Genomic DNA, 18,954 nt, shown 5'->3' with positions numbered 1-18,954 from the left:
TCAGCACTGTACTCAGATCTTATTCTTCTTTTGTTATAGCTATCGATTTTGTTTTAGGAAGAATTGTGAGCATGTGGTGTTTCTATTTAAGATTCTTAAATGAGGCCGTAATCTGCATACCCTGTCTTAGAGTCCCTTAAAATCCTGCTGCTGAACAGACTTCTACTGCTTAGAAGGGACAGCTGTGTTTGAGCAGTGATAAATAAGTTTTCAGTACAAGATTCTTGATGCTGGCAGCCTGCTTGACTTATTCCTTCCAGCTCAAAACCTCTTCGTTCTCCCAGCCTTTCACTGTGGACATTCAGGCACCAGGGCCTGCCTTACCTGCCCATAGAACGCCCCTCCTTCTGTTGCTGGAGATGCAGTCTTGGAGTATCACATCAGGTGCTCACACACTCTGTTTTGTTGGGAGCCAGTGCTCCAGTAGGTCTGCTATTGGGATGTACATCATGTCTGCTCTTCGTTTCTTGATCCATTTTAATATTTCATTATCTCCGGGACTTCTGTCAAAGGATATGTTTGGCAAAGTAGCACCATAAAGTGACTCCTCGGCACCTGACCTGTCTCTTGCTCGTTATTGTGCTGTCAGTCACAAGCGGAGTCATTTCACTAGGATTATCTTCTTGCATGTTGTATCGTTTCTGTTCATCAGGCTTTCCTTGGAGGAGCTGGCTGACACATTGTCTCCTGGTTTGAAAGCAAAGAGCTGCTATACTTTCTTAAGGAGTTAGTTCTTAGCAAAATGATATTACTTTCACATAAAGGACAATTGTATGAAAGTTTTTGGAACATTTAGATGCATTTTACTAGTCAAAGCACCTTCTTAAAATGTGGGGTATGTATTTTTATTAATTTGTGGCAAAGCTCAAATCCAAATCTGAGTGGCTTAATGGCAACCTGAAGAAATTAGTGTAAGCACACCCTCTGCTTCAGATGTGATCCATTTTGCTCTGACTTTCTGAGTTAGAAGTTTGCTTTGACATGTGTAGTTCTGTTCTTCCTTACACAGTGTGGCAAAATGCTTTCCAGGCTGTTGTTGCATCTCGACATCCTTCTCTGTCTGGTTTCCTTTGAGCTGTATTGTCATAGGATAGCTGAGCCTGGAAGTTTTAGGTTCTTTTGCTTCTTGCTTTAAGTTAGCCAGTACAGACAGCAAGCTTTCTTCTTTTGTTTCCAATTCTAAGAATATTCCATATAAAAACTTGAAGGCTTAATTTGGGTAATGCTGGACTTCTCCACAAATGTTTTGTAATTACGAAGCCTGAGGTATTTGCTAGAGAAATTGAGGGAGTGCCTCCTGTTAACAAAAGTGTATTTTAAAGCGTTTCACACCTCTGCCACTCAGACAAATGATGCTGAATAATCTGTAAGCAAAGGGGAAGAAAAGAGCTGTGATAATTTAATGAAGTGTCCACAGATGGCTGGACTTATTAATTTTTTAACAGGGTTTGGGTGCGAAGCTGATGCTCGAACAAAATATGCGGCATCTTAAAGATCCACGGCTTTGCTGGAGGATAACAGATGTTGTGGCGATTTTAACAATGGGGTCTCATGTTGCTATCCTCCTCCACCTACTGCTGTTGCTAAAATCATTGCGTTTCCCAAGAGGCTTTTTTAATAAGCAAAATAGTAGCAGAGTTATCAATTTGCCACGAGTTCGAATTTGAATAAGGGAAAAGAGAACGGGAGAAGAAATGAACATTTCTTAAAGACATGGTCATTGGTTAATAATTCTGTCTCTTTGTGTCTGGACAAAGCAGAGGAATACGTAAGAGCTGTGATTTGCAAGCTGTTAGTGGTGAGGTTTGTGGGCAGTACTGCTAGAGCTGGGTAAGGCTTGGGTAAGGTGAAAGTTGAATGGGTTTTGAACAGCAGAGGTTTTCCTGGTGGGTATCTGGGACACAGCAGTTTGGAAGAACTTGTGGCTGCTCCTTGTCCTTCTTTTTCCATACATACATTACGGGAAACTTGCTGAGAACATGCAGATGCCATAAAAAAGTTGGGAACAGTCTTCGTGAAACATGTAACTGCATAAAGATGTAAAATTGGGTGTTTTATTTAAATCTGTTTAATTCTTACCAAGTATTGCGTTCAATTCCAGTCTGCAGAGTAGCAATAGAGGAGCTCGAGCACGTGACAAAAATGCTGTTGTGGATTTGATCTGCTGGGCTTGGAACCATGTGGTAAAGGCATACAAACCTGCCACAGGAAGGACAGAAGTGAATTCCTCTGCAGCCTGCAGTTTCTCTTGAGAAGAGCAAATTGGTTTCTTTTTTTCTTATTTTGTTTTGCGGTCTTGCTTGGGCAAAATTGGTGCCAAAAGGTTAGTTGGATTCTAAAGAGGATTAAATGTGAGCATGGAAATAGCATCTACATACAACTGGACATTTACTGACTGCTGACAGCATTCAGAAAGAAAGGGAGCATTTACTCTCAAGCTAAGGAGCACGTTGCGTGAGCAAGTAGTTGAGTAACTGTTGATTATGGATCTTTTTTTTCCTTTCAGCCTTCTTGAAAATGATTGGCACTGTCCGTGGTTGCAGAGGGACTGCTGAACCCAGATTAGCATCTGGCTCAGTGTAATGAATTCCTCTTCTGGAAAATACAGGAGATGAAATACTGGCCGTACTGAAGGCAGCAGACTACAGCCAGAATTTTCGCCATCTGTGTTTTCCAGGAGCAGGGGAGTTATTGCTCTTCCAGGCACTGCGCTGCTTTTTCAGAGATCAAGACAATGGGCCACAAATCTCAGCAATGCTTAGGCTGGGAATATGGTCTGAATGGAACGAATTTGCATTAAGTAGATTGTTCATTCGCATTCCTGCCCTTGCTTTGGTCTTTTGGCAAGGGAGAGACAAAAGGGAAGGAGAAAATAGGGCTGGAATTGCTCCCCCCCACCCCCATTGGTGTGGGCCTACCACAAAATCTGAGGTGGTGCCACGTATGATTTCTATTGTGTACATGTGAGAATCACACGATTGCTCACGTGTTCTCCTGCCAGTTTTTAAGGAACATTCCAAGTGGAAAATCATTCTCCCAAATTGAGTTTATTAACCCACGTTCCTGTTTGGTCAGAAATATTCTCCTTCAGCATCCTAAAATCGATCATAATACGTTTGTGCTGCCGTCAAATGATGAATGTACATACAAACATGTAAAAATTATCTTTAATATCAGAACTCAGAAGTATCATTTATCATTACATTCATTCAGTAAGTGATGGAGTAATATCTCCATCTGAATGAATGCCTTGCAATGTGTGTGTGAAGAATGGGTGCTCTTTTCTCATCAGAAGTCTAACTAATTTTCATTATAATAGATCATCCTGCTTTGTCATGTTGATTGAAGTGACTGGAAATTAGAAATCATTATGGGAAAAATGTATCTTTTTAAAATATAACTTTGAAAAATAGTTTTAAAGGTGTTTCTAATTTAAATGGACTGAAATAGCTTTCGTGGTAACGCAACTGAAAAGTGTGATAGAAGTCAGAGAAATGCAGGGTTACAAGGAACTGGGCTGGTATGTGAGAGTGCAAAAGAAAAGCTCTTCGATTGAAGGACTGAGAGCAGGGTGTTTCTGGGAGTATGATGCCATAAGAAGGTATGCCAGTACTGCAGTCCTCTTTCTGCACTTACAGACAGGTATCAGAGTTAATTTAATTAATTAAGACTTATATTTAGAACATTTTATAATACGTCATTAATGTTTTGTGGTTGTCTTTGGTTAAAGCAAAAGGGTCCTCCTACACCACGGAGATTTCTAGGCAGTACAAATTGCAAATAATGATGGAATGAGAAAATTACTCTTCAGACAAAATTATGACCGAGGTTAAAATTATATGTCATAAAACCATACCACGTATGATCAAATAAAGATTTTACCAGTGCTTAAGGTGACCTGGGAAATGAACTGTGAGTTCGTTGCTGCTGAGTAACAAAACCATCTGAGGTGAAGCTTATTTAACCTTAATAGAGGAACTGCCCACAACAGAACAGTCAGTTGCCCAAAAAGTAAGCAGTACTAATAAGGGATTTAAAAGAAAGTCTAATTGAACTTCATGTTAGAAATTGCAGGGCTTTCGTCTTCCAGGAACATTCTCACGTGTTCCGCAGGTTGTACAAGTGCTGGTTGTGCAGGGTGAGCAAACGGCAGCAGCTGTGACAAAATGAGAAGGTTCAGATCTCTCTTCCAGTCTAAGAAAGAACTGACTTAATTTGCAGGTCTGTTGGTAAAGATTTCTAATGAGGCGTGAATTCAGGGCTGGTACGTTCTTCTTGAAAAGTAACTGATGTAGAACACGTGTCCCAAAAGGGAAGAGGTGATTTTTAGACCAATTAGTCTGATCCCAATACTGTGCCCTTTCTAGGGAGTTTTTGAAGCTAGGCTAATTAAGATGGAGGAAAATGGAAAGAAGGCTAAACTGTACCATGACTTTTGACAGTGGTTTACATCTAGGTCTCTTGATGAAGCAATTGATGGCTTAGAGCTGCATAATACAGTCAGCATGCTGGAGCACACACTTGATACGCCAGCCTGTTAGATATTATAAAAGGTCAAAAGAATGGAAATCCAGATATGGCTATTGAATTTGGTGAGAATCTGAGATAATTATGAAAATGTAATGGTTCGTACTGAGAGGGAAATTACAGAATGGAGAGATGCCTCAGAGATAAGGCGGATGGAAGGTAATGTTTAACATCCCCTCACATGTTTTGGTGTAAAAATGAAGAACACATCTATGAAGTTTGCAAGCATCACAAATTTGAAATACTTTGTTGTTCTTGCTGAAGCCTTTGTGGTGTCATAGGAAGAATGAAAGGACGCTATGGACTGCATGATGGTGAAGCTCACCAGCACAGTGTGCAAAGTCACGCAGGTGTAGCAGTATCCTTGGCATTAAGTTGAGACGATTGGTCATTTTACAGAGAAAGCAGGTCTAATACTGGATGATTCTGAGATAACAACCTGCTGAAGTGCAAAGAGCTGAAGTGATTGGGAAGAGAGAACTAAATGTGTTGGGAAGATATTTGCAGGAGACTCAGAAGGAATTTTGTGGTATCGACTTGGATGTCTCTGATCAAATGCTCAGTGACAACAGACGTTTCGATTTGTTGTCTGTTGTTCTGTGGGTGCTGTGGTGGTGGATACCACTCGAAGCAAAGGAGCTTCACTCTGAGTTTGAGGAGAAAGTATTTCACTGAGAAGATGAGCAGTTCCACAATGAGTTGTGCAGTGTCTGTCCATGAGGATTAGTGGAATATGAGTGGAAAAATCCCCAAATAACCCTCTCTGTCCTTGTAGCTGACCCTGCTCTGATGGGGTTCCTGCCTACTGCAACGATTGTGAGTCTTTGATGGGAGCAAAGTTAGTGTGGCTGTGGGAATGAGGAGAAACCAAAGATCTTAGCTTCATTAACTAAGCTGAAAGAAGCCAAGGTTTTTATTCATCTGTAGAAGGAGGGAGGGATGGATAAATATCAAATATCAAAGATGCAAAATAATTAATATTAAAACAAGGTCAAGATCAAAGGACTTGAAGTTGGTTATAAATGCATGAGGAGTGGCAATGAGAAACTTTCTTCTCTGAGAAGCGAAGTTGTGGGAGGAGACTCCAAAGAGTTCTCCAAGAGGGGGGAAAGTGTGTAATGTTTGGAGGTGAAGCTGTGTGAGGGAGCAGTTACATGCCAAAACAGAAGTGACCCAGATGTTGGAAATCCAAAGTAGTAGCACTCTGTGCAGAGTGCTTGTTTGAGCAGCAGTGTGTAACTGATAGGCCATAGGTCGTAAAGTACTTTTCTAGGGAGTGAAGAGAACAGAAGGGGGTCCCTTGCCTGTCCCTTTTCTTTGCCTTCATTTCGAGGATCCAAGCAGTATTTTTTTTTCTAACACAGATGTTTTATTATCAGCTTCCTTGGTCTGAGTGGTTGTGCTTGGATGCTGCATTTCATACATCTCCGTCCCACTTTCCATCTCTTGCACTAAGGGTGCACGGTGCAGTGACTTGAAAGGAAAAGGTGTAAAATCTGCTGGAAGCAGGGAGGGAGAAGGGGAGGTAAAATGTCAATATTTCTGACAGGCTGTCTCTTCGGCAATATTAATCTTAAGTGTGAGGTACAGTTGACCAAAAAACCAATTTAGGGAGTGTTGCTGCAGTCAGGCTGCTAAGGGGCTGCAGCTGGTTGTGGTGGCTGCTTCTCCTCATGGTGGCCACTGTCTTTTCCAGCACATGGGCACCTGAAGTGAAGGCTGAGCCTTTTGGAGACCTTGAGTCTTCCTTTTGGAGGTTCTGCTTGATATCCTGTGTAGGAGATTGATGTGAGGGTGAAGGTGTTCTGTGCACAGAGCTGCTGATACGGTGTTGTGGCTGTAGCTTTGTCTTGGGAAGCGAATTGATCCTCAACTGTACTCATGTGTAAAAGGTCAAGATTGTCTTATGGAAAAATGCAATTTTACCTTATGGTACTGTAATTAAGGCTTCTGGGAGCTGAGATCTTCAAGGGATATAATTTTTTCCATTGAATTTCAATGAGATTAGGCCCTTTAATGCCCTCAGGCTTCCTTCCATGGCCTGGTTAAATTACACTGAAGGCAAACCACGACTTATGCACGGTTGGTGAAAGTTTTACAAAACAATTTTTCATATTAGATTCTTAACTGCTAATTTTGGTAGTAGAAGCCTAAAAACACAGGGGGAAAAGATCAACTTGTAAGTACTCCAGTAGGTGGTAAATTAAGATGTTGCTTGTAAACTTCAATGGAAGTCATAGATGAAGTCACCTCTTCCAGAGCATCATCTATTCCCTGTTACTGCATCCCAGTGCGTTTAAGGTTTTTAGAGTTGGAGAGCGGCTTAATTTTTCACCTTCAGTAATTTTTGTCACTTCTCCAACTTTTATGTTTCCTATTGGCAGGTCTTCCCAGGTTCACCAGCCAGCCGGAGCTGTCGTCTGTCTATAGAGGAAACAGTGCAATCCTGAACTGCGAAGTGAACGTTGACCTCGCACCATTTGTGAGGTGGGAGCAGGACCGGCAGCCCCTCCTCCTGGATGACCGTGTCTTCAAGCTGCCAAGCGGAGCACTTCTTGTTGGTAACGCTACTGACACAGATGGAGGATCCTATCGCTGCGTCATTGAGAGTGGTGGGACCCCCAAATACAGTGAGGAGGCAGAGCTCAAAATTCTTCCAGGTATTCATCTGTTTTGTATTTGTTTGTTTGTTTTTTTTAAATAAATAAAAAGTAGCCTTACCAGTAGGAAAAACAATCTTAATTACAAGAATACTTACAGAAAGCAGCAAGTGAAAATCCTCTGTGTTTCTGTATGTTTAAAGTCAAACTAGTCATAAGGTGTATTATGCAAGCTTTTGTTTCCAAATCGCTTAGAATGTTTGCAGACACTTAAAATGCAGCTTTTTGGCTCTCGAGAATCATCAAATCATAGAATGGCTTGGGTTGGAAGGAACTTCAATGATCACCAAGCTCCGACCCTCCTGCTGCAGGCAAGGCCACCAACCTCCGTATCTAATGCCAGGCCAGGCTGCCCAGGGCCCCATCCAACCTGGCCAGGGATGGGGCATCCACAGCCTCTCCAGGCAGCTGTTCCAGCACCTCACCACTCTCACAGTAAAAGAACGCTGACCTATATCATGCAGCTGGAAAACAGAAAAGCAAAATTAGTAATCAGCATGTAAGCTCATTGCAGTGGTTCAGAATGGGTCAGACATGCAGATATTTCTGCTGTATTTCATAGCTGCAGTTCCACTGTGACAGGTTATAAAAACGGGATTTGACCCTTGGGGTGTAAGTGATGTGTAGTTGTAGGTTTCCGAGGCTTCGATCCCTTCTTTAAAATACTGTTGAATTTTCCAACAGAAATCGATGTATAGTCCCTTGCTCTTTGGGTTTAGCTGGAGCACTTTTAACGATTTCAGTATTTGGGAAATTCTGATTCTTAAAATGTTGGACCCCTTTGGGATGTTTCCAGATCCCAGAAAAAGGGAGGACCATGAATGCCATTATTTTGTAACATGTAGCTATTGTTACTTTGCTGTTGCTTTGAAACATTTAGTTTAGTTTTGCAGATTTTTTTTTATTTTAAATTATTATTTTTAAAATAAGAACAAAAGTGCATTTCTCAAACTTCAACACTCAGTGCATTCTTTTTCTAATGACGGTATTGCACTATTGTGCAGAGCTACGTATTACCAGATTCTCTAACACAGAGTTTGGAAACTTGACCGAGAATAAGACTTGAATGGGAGTTGCGCTTTCCCAAAATAGGGAAACATGGGCTGTGTTTTGCATGGGCTTTCTTAATGATTTCCAGAGCTTCGTGTTGTCTCTTCTGATTTAGTTTTCCTGTTGAGATTCTGATGCAGTTTTTACTGGTTGAGGACTTGGAGAGAGTTGCTAGATTTTCCATCTTTGGAGATTTTCAGGATTAGCTTTGGCAGTAGTCTGATTCACCTGACAGCATTCTGCCAGCAGTGGACTTTGATGATTGCACTAAGCATCTTCAGAGGTCCCTTGCAATTAAAGTTTCTGTTTCTTACAGCAGTGTAACTATTTTTTAAATTATTCTATTTTACTTTGTACTTAGAATTACCCCAATTATACAATTGCAACTGTTTCCATTTTAAAATTAAGACATCTGATGGGCTTAGGAAATAAACTGTTTCAAGCAGAAGTTGGTTTCATAAAGTTCTTCACTTCCTGGGGGAAAAAGGGTTTATCTTTCAACTCAAGATTTTTCTGACTTTTGGCAATTAAAGATTTTCTAATGAGTTTCCATATTGTGTTGATCTTTGAATTGCTGTGGCTCTAGGTATAGCTTTGTAATGTGCTATTAAAGGAGGCTGAAACCAGGGGATACAAATAATGCTGATTCCTTACTTTGTCCTGAGCCTGAAAGTGTTGATAATGAAGTTTGTGGAGCTTTCCTTTTAGTTTGTTTAATTTTTTTTTTTTGGCTTGTTTATTTAAAGTAGGATTAAAGGGCTGCTCAGAAAGCTTTCTTAATCTTGAATAGCCCCGTAATTGATTGTTAGGTTGGAGATGCATCTGAATGAAGGATTTGAATTAATCTGCTCTTTATTTGCTTTATTCCATTTTGAAGTTATCTGATACGTGCCTGAAAAGCCTCTCCACTATTCTTCTGAATCTCTGAAATGTGTCCAACACACACTTGCATCATATAGTTTTGCATCCGTGGGCATTGCTCTCCTTTTTCTCATAGCAAGCATTTATTTTGCCTTTCATCCTCCACCAAGCAGGAGGACACATTTCTGAGCTCTGATGCTTTGACAGCAGGCACTTTTAAGGGTGGGAGTGCAAGAATGATGCCAAGCTGTGTGGTGTGGTGGGATGCCATCCAGAGAGACCTACACAGGCTGAGCAATGGGCACAGGAGAACCTCATGGGGTTCAACAAAGCCCAGTGCAAGGTCTGCACCTGGGTCAAAGCAACCCTCGTTACCAAAACAAATTGGGGATGAAAGGATTGAGAGCAGCCCTGCCAAAATGGTCCTGGGTGTACTTGGTGGATGGCTGCTGGACATAAGCCAGCACTGTGCAATCACTGAGCTGTAGGCGCATGTCCAGAGGAGGGACACAAAAATGCTCCAAGGGATGGAACGCCTCTGAATGAGGACAGGCTGAGAGCTAGGGCTGTGCAGTACAGCGAAAAGAGAGCTGCAGGGAGAGCTGAGAGTGGCCTGTCAGTGTCTTAAGGGAAGCAACAGGAAAGACGGGGACAGATTCTTCAGCAGTCTCTGTTGGGGTAGGACAAGAGGAAACGGCTTCAAACTTGAGGAGGAGGGGAGATGTAGGTTGAATGTAAGGAAGAAGTTTTACAGTGAGGGTGGTGAGCCACTGGCAAAGGATGCCCAGAGATGTGGTGGATGCCCCATCCTTGGAAACATTCAGGGTCAGGCTGGACCAGGCCCTGGGCAACCTGATCTAACTGTGTACATCCCTGTTGATTGCAGGAGTGTCGGACAACCTTTATTTGACCCTTCTAACTCTAAGGATTCTGTGATTCTAAGAAAAATAGTCTTGTAATTCTTGAATTCCTCTTCCTCTATCTGAAGTCTTTTTTGTAAGCCCTTTATCTCCAATGAAGCATACCAGCTTCTCTTCAGAGTAACGGTGGCTCATTGGCAAGCTGTGATGTGTTTTCTTTTTCTTTTTTTTTCTTTTTCTTTTTTTTACCCTGCATACACACTTGTTCACACATGGTTTTATTTTTGGAGCAGGCAGACTAGATGCCTCTCATGGGGAATGCAGGCAAAACCACTACGATGGTTGGTGCGTGGGCCTGAGGACAGATGGCACAATCCAGGATCACTTTAAGTGTGGGTACAGGACGGTCTGCTCACATTTAAGTGGTCAAAGCCAACTTTTTGGTTAAAGGTCGAGGACTTTTTCAGTTTAGGAGCTTATTTAGGACCAAGCTGATGAGCATACGTCTAAGTACTGAGACTACAGCAATTAATGCAGCATAAACACCGGGGATTTTTTGAGCAGTAAGTAGGAGATAGGGTAATTAACTGCAGAAATGTTCTATGTGGTATTTAGGAATTCATTTACTTCTAATTATGGTGTGAGACACATGCTGAAGTTACTGCATAAACCAGTGATGTAAACAGCATTTTTCTTCTGCCCGGGTGTTACCAACCCCTTTGATGAATTGGTTTCACATGTAGTTAAGGCTGATTTTAGGAGGTTTTTTTTTTCTTCCTAAGATACCTTTGAGTCATGGATATGTGCAATAAAATAGCCTTTTGTTTGGAGTATTTATTTTTGGTAGTATAGTTCAGAGTGTATTTGCTGTTTGGTCTTTATTGGTGAATAAGTTTTCAGTTCTTACAGTCAAAATGGCTTTTTCCTGTAGTGAAATGCTGAGTAAATATGCACTTTGCTTTTGCTTGCTCTTAATGGACGTTGAGAGAGAATAAGAAAAGAAACAAAACTCACCAAAATCAAAGCCAAAGCAAAACTTTCACCATTACAAAGATGGAAAATAGTATATTTTTGTTTTAGGGTCAAGTTTATAGAACTTCAGCATGAAAACTGGCTAGTTTGCTTTAGCTTGGGATTCTCCTTCTACTTCAGTAATTCCATTTTCCAGTGCCTATCAGGGGAGCCTCAGGCAGCCACCTGGAAGGGCATGGCCTAGTCCAAGTGCTTTCTGTAGAGCACCTTCCTGGGTTGAAAGCAAGATGAATGTAGTTTGTGCTGATTATAGTGAGTTTGTACCATGCCATTTTAAGCACCCACAGCCTTCAGCCCCAGAGCAGGAAGGGATTTTGTTACGCACAGGGCCTTACCAACCAGCCTTGCAACTTGGGTGATAGCTGAGCATTGATGGGCAAAGTCAGACCTATCTCGTTACTAAATCTTGACTAGCTGCTGGAACTCTTGGTTTTAGGGATTCAGTATTTAGCTGAAATTGTTTTCCAAGGAGAGCCTGAGGAGTCAGAATCTCAGCAGTGGTCAGTCCATTCTCTGGTAGAAAAGACGCAGAGCTTTTCATGTGGGGGGCTTGGGAGGGCAGCAAGCTTTCTGTAGTTAAGAGGCTTCAGTACTGTGAAGAGGCAGGGAGGAAATCAGACGTTTCATTTGTTGTTTTCCTTCTTTTTAAATTATGGCCATTTTCTGATTCTTTGTCTTTTAACTTTGCTGCCATTTACAAAACCTTTTGCAGATCCAGAAGAGCCCCAGAGCTTGGTCTTCGTGAGGCAGCCAGCTTCACTTACTAAAGTTACTGGGCAAAATGCAGTCTTTCCGTGTGTTGCTGGAGGATTTCCAACTCCTTATGTCAGATGGACAAAAAATGGAGAAGAGCTAATCACAGAAGAGTGAGTAATGGCTAATGTATACACATATATATGTATGTCATAGTAGGAATGTAGAAACTGAGCCAGAAATTATGATTTTGGTTTAGTGCATAATTTGCTTTTTACTTAATTTTAAACCAGTAAAATAGATGCAAGTTTTCAAATGCTGGGGAGTTTCTGGGCTGAGTGCTATGACAAGGTATTTCATGAGACTTGTAGAACAATGTCACGGTACTTACTTTACAGATATCTGAAAGCAAGAAATCTTATTTGAAGCAGGAAGGTTATTACGAATAAATTACTTTTAGATTGCCATTGGAGTAAGAGAAGCAATTACGGGGGATGAGGACACGGCAGAAAATCCAAGGTGTCTTCATCGTGGCATATTATTTCCATGGAGATACACGTCCTCACATTACTCTTTCTGTGATGAGATGTTCTCTGTGCATCTACTTTTTTTAAGAACTTACTCTTACATGCTGAAATCAGAATCTTGTAATTTCACGTTAAGACAGACTATGACAGTTAGTTGCTGTTTACAAGAAGAGTGTAGGCTTGCAAGATCACACTAAGTGAAAACTACTACACATGATCACTGCCTGATGTGTTCATTCAACACTGCATGGCCAGAAAAACAGATTTTAAAAGCAGAACAAATCCTACTAAGAAGGAGAAATTGATGAGTGGGTAGTTGGATGTTCTGTCTTCTGAAGATGGTGGTGAGATTGATGTATAAGCAAGTTAGCTGTGAGGCTATGGCATGGCTACACCAGGAACAAGCTCAAGGAATGCACAAGTCATTGCATAGCACTAGTGAGAGCAATATGTATCTCTTGTCAACTCTTAAATTAAAGTATGTAGAGGCTTGTAATTTGAGCAGTGTTTATCTGGAGAATGCAAGCTGCTGTGAGTAATGGCAACTGGTTCTAATATTTCTGAGAAATTGAATCGATGTCAATCTGGTGGCACATGATTTTATTTGATTCATTTCTGTAAATATAAGAAATCATTTCCATGGAAAGGATGGTTCCCACTCATTAGAATTGCACAATTGAATGTGATGAAATGTCAGAATAAGTATGCCTGGTAAGATCTTAATTTGTTTTTCTCCTGACATAACATCATTTTATATATATCCTTACAAATGCTTGCTGTCTGCCCCCTCCACTTCCCGTCCTTCTGTAGGTTATGGCACATTCAATGCACAAGGAAGGTGAAATTCACCAACTTGAGGAGCTCTTGTTTTATTTTCTTCTCACTTCTTTAACTTAGAGCCCAAACTTTCAGTTCCCACTCTGGATGCAGCATTAATTCCCCGAGGAGCTTTTCTGTACAGATTGTTGTGGTAACCTTGGAGGGCTTAATTTGCTTTCAAAACTCACGGAGGAATTTTACAACTTAAGAGCAGCGACGCAATGTTGGTAAATGCATTTGATATGAAATTATACCCAATTTGAGTCATGAGTGATGTGATTTTTCAGAATATTTAGTGTTAGCTTTTAGCATTGTGTCTCTTTTGTTGCAAGTGTGGTTTCCAGTTGATATTTGCTGCAGGTAAAAATCCTTCTATAAGCTGTGTGCCAAGTTCTTGGTATGGGTGGACAAAATCTTTCACAGCATCCTCCCATCACCACGTGGATGCTGCCTGGTAAGGCAGGAGCAGGGCCTACAAGAGCAGCAATTCCTCAAACACAGTTTTACTAAACGCTTATCTGCTGCTGTAACAACTGAGCTGCACGAGCTCCCTGACAAGTCCCAGTTGGTAGTCACAGACCTGCAGCAAGCTCCATCAGCGAGCTAATGTGTCTCACAGGGAAAGCCTCGCACTGAGCTGAGAAACTACAGGTGCCTTTGTGTTTTTGGAACGTGCTGGGTGCCGCATCCTCTGGACATGAGCTCATTGGGCATGGAAAGACAAAGAAATATTCTTCTCTAATTTGAAGCAGATGTCTTCTTCTGTTCAAGATTGGACTGGAAAGGAGTAATGAAGAGTTTCGAATACTGAAAACTACAGTGGATTTAACTGATCTGTACTGCAGAATCTTTGTGGTCTGCCTGAACATGAGTGAGTGAAGCTGCCTTGCTTTGCTGGTATTATAGAGTTATAGGCAGAAGCATTCTTCCAACTTCATTAGGAGTTTCTGCACAGCCTGTTCACGGGGCCTGCTGCTTGTGCTTCTGGCTCAACAGAGGAGTGATTCAAACAGCAGTCAGCAAGGGTTCTTGAACTCCATTTCCCCTGATGGCTGTTCTGTTAGTAGTTTGAATAGAGGAACTGAAAAAGCTTTAGAAATACAAATAAAGATTTCTTTTTGTTGGAGTAAAGCCTGTAGTTAGACTGCAGCAAAATGGGTGCCTTAGCTTGTTGGCATATTCTGTTAATTTAGTAACAAATCATATTTAATTTGTGTTGAAACCCCTTTTATGTAAAGAAAGGCTCTTCTTATCTTCTTTATCCTGAGGAGAAAAAAAAAAAAGATCTTTTTCATCTGAACAGGTTTCAAGGCACCTTTTGCCTTCCAGAAGCTCTTAAATTATCTTTTGCCTATACACACAGAATAGAGATGTGTGTGTGTACATGTATAGATTTATACACGTCTGTGAAGTCAGGAAACAAAACTCAGATAGCATGGCCAGTTAGCTTCCTATTTTTTTTTTTAATTTTCATTTTTATCCCTTGGTAAATAGGTTGGGCACAACACCGTGTTTGGTACTGCAGTCTTTTAACTGTGGCAATTCAAGTAATACTAAATTAAGCATTATATCACAAAACTGTGGTTGTAAGGAGAATCTGCATAGGAACTTGTGTTCTAAGGAAAACAGATCATCATAAAGGATTTACAGTGCTTTGGGGATTGTTGGAAGTAAATATCCAAGACCAGAAAGAAGGAAGGTGTTTAGTTTTGATGGAGTATCTGCCAAAGACTGCAACGAGATTTATGTTAATGGACAAATATGAATAAACTTTAATGATGGCAGTGTTGACACTCGCTCAGACAGGCAGCCTATAATGCAATGTATTGTGAAAGTAGTTGACTGTGATAAAATATTTTCCAAACTAACTTGAGTGAGAAAGGAGGAAGCATTGAGTGTTGGATGAAAAGTAGATATATTTAATGTAATGCTAACAGTCTGCATTGTTGTAAAACTAACCGTAAGGAGTCCTTCCAGAATGTGTTAATGGAAAGATTTGAAGGAAATGAGTGGTAGCTGGGGCTGCTGACTCTTTCTGGTAACTCATTGCATAACCCAGAGAAGTCCATGAGAGACTGAACTGGCCTGGAGGTGGGGAAGACTGTCTTTAGAAGCTGAAGGGGGCTCTATGTGCTTACACCATTGTGTTGTTGCTGTTTAATGCTTTGGAGAAGGAGGATGCCTCACCATACAGACCTTTGGTCTATTCCTTCAAGGTCTGTGTTAACGCAATAACAATTTTAGGCATAAAAGTTGCTAGATCTCAAGTTGAAAATTCCCAATGACCTGTCACTGAAAAAGGAAACTTGAACACAGGACATTCCATCCCAGTGTGCAGGACTTCTTTATGGTAAGGGTGGTGGAGCACTGGAACGGGCTGCCCAGAGAGGTGGTAGAGTCTCCTTCTATGGAGACATCTAAGACCCACTGGGATGCCAACCTGTGCGACGTGCTGTAGGGGACTGCTTTAGCAGGAGGTTGGGCTCAGTGATGTCTAGAGATCCCTCCCCTACAGTTCAGTGATTCTGTGAGAGCTTTCCATTGAATTGATTTACTGGCCGTTCCGGTAAACTTGAGATTGAATACTTTTGGCAAAACTGCATGGTTGGAAAGAGGAGGAAAAGGTTAAACCCCATTCTGTGTAAACTTATGGCACTGGTCCTTGTAGCTCTGAAGTGGAGATTCAAAATACGTAGTAAGCCTCTGGTCTCAGACCAAGGCAGATGAAATCAACCCCGCTGTGAATTTGCGTGGCCATAAACTTATTATACTGAGGGCGTTGCGTTTAGGATCGGCATTGCTAATGCACACCTGCTCTGTCATACATATGCAGTTCAGTGATTTCAATGTGGATTCTACTTTTTCAGCTGTATTTCCTCTGTAAACTCAGAATGAGTAATATCTCTGCCAGAAAGAGACTGCCTTTACAGAAAGCTCTTTATTTATCTATTTATTTGTTTTTAAATAGGTGCAATCTTCTATATTGCCAACTTAATCTGATTCCAAAGGCTGTACTGGAGGTGTTGGATGAAGTCTTATATGTTGCCAGCCCTGTGACCTTTTTGTCTACAGGTCCTGCTGTATGAGTCTGTTGGTTAGTAAGTGCAGGAGGGATTCTGTGCTTTCATGATGCTGAAGTTGGGAAGTGAGGTTTTGCCTGCAGTGGTTACTGAGGTGGATTTTCACATTCTGGGAGATGGCTGCTGACTTTCAAATATTGGGACGCTTTTCTGCTTGGAAGCCTTTGCACAGTGTGTGGATTCACTTTCTACAAGCATGTACTCAAACAGCACATCTTACTGAACTTAGTTTATATCTGGACTTATATATGGCATGAAATACAAATCACAAGAAATGTTTATTAAAAGAAAAAAAGCTACCGTAAATGAGGTGGCAGATCTGAAAGCAAACAATTGAAAGGACCCAGGGCAACGCTATATTTTATTAAGGCTGTTGAAGTACAGCAAATGTTAGGGCTGCTCAGCTTAGCTAAATGTTATAAGCATACGAAGTGCCTCCAGAAAGCTCTAACCTTGTTGTATAGTTAATCATTCCTAAAGTAAGGAAATGGCAAAGAAAAGGTTGCACGTGCAGCATTAATTCCAGGCTGTTGTTCTATGTGTTACAGTCTTTAGTGGTGTGAACACATTTTTCTTCCTTAAGACTTTACATGAATGTGTGATTTTCTTATTTATTTTTTTTTAATAATTGTTTGCCAGGAGCTCTGAGTGATTTGTTCTGAGTGAATTACATTTGCCCAACACGGTGAAGGTTAAACATAGCAGAGTAATTATGGAGGTTTTTCCCGTGGTAGTTCCCACAGAATAATCTACTTCCCTGTCTAATTTTATCAGCTGTACCTCACTCACCATGATTGCAAAGAGATTGTGAGATGTTTTGGGCTCAGTATTTGATAAAGGAGAAAAAAATCCAAACCTCAGGCTGTAACTGACTGCAGTGTTTTAATAAAGCTTTCTCCATATTACATGATAATGAAATGCCGAACTCACACACTGTTCTCGTATCCAGAGTAGCTCAAGGAATTGTGTATGACAAAAGTGCGTAACTGAAGGCTGTATGGAATACATACAGAAGGCTTGGATTTCATTTTGCTCTTCCTTGATATTTGAATCATCTCTCGCTGATTTTAGTGTCACTTTAAATTACGTTATCGCTTCTATGTGGAGCTGATTCTTTGTCTCTGGCGTCAGAAATCTGATTGCTTCAGCCTTTTGTGGCAATGCCTCACCATCCTGCAAAAATAAGACTAGAATATATTTTTTTACTTTATTACAAAAGCAGTTTTGCTTTAAGCTTGGAAATATTCCACCTCATAATGCATGCAAATGCATGCAAATGGAGTCATCAAGTAGTCTGACAATTTTTTTTTCTTCGTGTTTTTAACAGCAGTGAACCTGGCTCCCATATTGGTAGACTGAACAGTCTCTTAGGTTTTCATGATGAAAATAGTCAAGTGGAATGCTTCCTTCTGAAAGCATAACTTGTCTAAAGACGGCTGAGAGCTCTGTAACCTTATTTCTTGCCAGAGGAGAGCACATGTTGAAGAAACTTTTCCAGTAGACATGCAGGGATGCTAATTTAGGTACTGTGCCTGCTCAGCATCATTTAGGTGCAGAATCTTGGAAAACTGGTTTTCTGAAGTCAAAGCCTTTGTTTTTGGTAAAGTGCAATGCTTACAGCTGCACAAAGACCACTCCGTGCAGGCAGTGCTGAAGGTATCTTGTTGCCTAAAGTGTGACAACTTCTAGTAATGTTTAGTTGTTTTAGTAACATCTTAATTGCTGGTTGGGCTATAGTGACTTGTACAGACTTTTCTTGCTCACAGTAGTTAAGGAGAATCATTTTCCTGTCTTTAATTACCTCTAAAGCACTTATTTTTCCTGTATACTAATCCCACATCTGGTCCATGACAGGAGGCTTCTGCCTCATCCTGACTGCAGCAAAAAAGAAGACATGGATCTAAATAGATACAATCTCCTTACTTTCTATTCTTGAGCAGACCCAAAACTAGTTTCATGACAGCCTTCCCGCTGTTTTCCTCATAGCCAGAACCTGTTTGCAGTGCTATCCATGTGTTCTTCAGACATTCCTCTTCTGAGCTCCTGATACATTTATCTGAACTCAAGTCCCTAAAATTCTTGAGGAACAAACCTTCTGAAGTGCTTTCAAACACTTGGCCGTGCTCCTCCTGTTCATAGGTAATGGAAACGCTATCCCTTGCCTTTTGGTGTGCCCAAATGGGAAGTCTTCCTGGGCGCTTTGAAGGCTCTTTTCCTTAATTCCAATAAGAGTCAATTCCAATAAGGATTTTGTTGTCTTTGGTTTTGAAATCTATTGAATCAGGATTTAGATCAACAAATTACAGTAATGTTGCAAATGAGTATCAGAGTGACTCAAAAGCCTTTGTGTCCTGATAATTTAGCTTACTGAGAGTGTTGGTTCTTGTAAGGTAACTCTGGCATAATATTTAGAGTCAAAGAAGCAGTTGGGTTGATATTTGTGCATTGGCTGTTCTATGGAGAACAAAAAAGTCAACTGTGGTAATGTGATATGCAATGAATACCCTGAAATAACTCCATCCCCTCACACTGACAAAAAAACACCTGTTTTCCAGTGCTAGAGAGGAAACCGTTAGGTCGACTTTCTCTCATTGTTTTCAGCTGCAAATAAGAATGATTTTGGGTCAGTGTTCAGTCATGATGTGTTGTCTCATCTCTGCTTTCTAACGGTGTTTTATTGAAGAGTGATGAAGGGTTTTGGGAATGGTCTTGCACAAATTCAGGTCATAGAAAGGGCTGCAGTGGTTGCAGAGGTAGAACAACGTGGCTGAAGGCTGCATGAGAAGCAGGTGGTCTGTGAGGGCTGGGTTACCTGCTTTGTCCTGCATCCTTTACGAGTCACACA

General features: G+C 41.0%; 1 protein-coding gene across 12 annotated transcripts in view; it reads left to right on the top strand.

The window, feature by feature from the left end:
• Positions 1-18,954, top strand: part of NEO1 (neogenin 1) — a 165,744-nt gene that overhangs the window by 55,517 nt on the left and 91,273 nt on the right. For all 12 annotated transcript variants that reach the window (XM_085515955.1, XM_085515954.1, XM_015872358.2 and 9 more), the window contains exons 3-4: positions 6,912-7,187; positions 11,703-11,856. In XM_085515955.1, the coding sequence (XP_085372081.1) occupies positions 6,912-7,187; positions 11,703-11,856 (430 nt within the window). The remainder of the gene's footprint in view (positions 1-6,911; positions 7,188-11,702; positions 11,857-18,954) is intronic.

This window comes from Coturnix japonica, chromosome 14 (genome assembly GCF_054131305.1).
Source record: "Coturnix japonica strain WE chromosome 14, WE-NBRP24, whole genome shotgun sequence".
Classification (NCBI taxonomy): Eukaryota; Metazoa; Chordata; class Aves; order Galliformes; family Phasianidae; genus Coturnix; species Coturnix japonica.
This window is presented reverse-complemented; position numbering and strand designations above follow the sequence as displayed.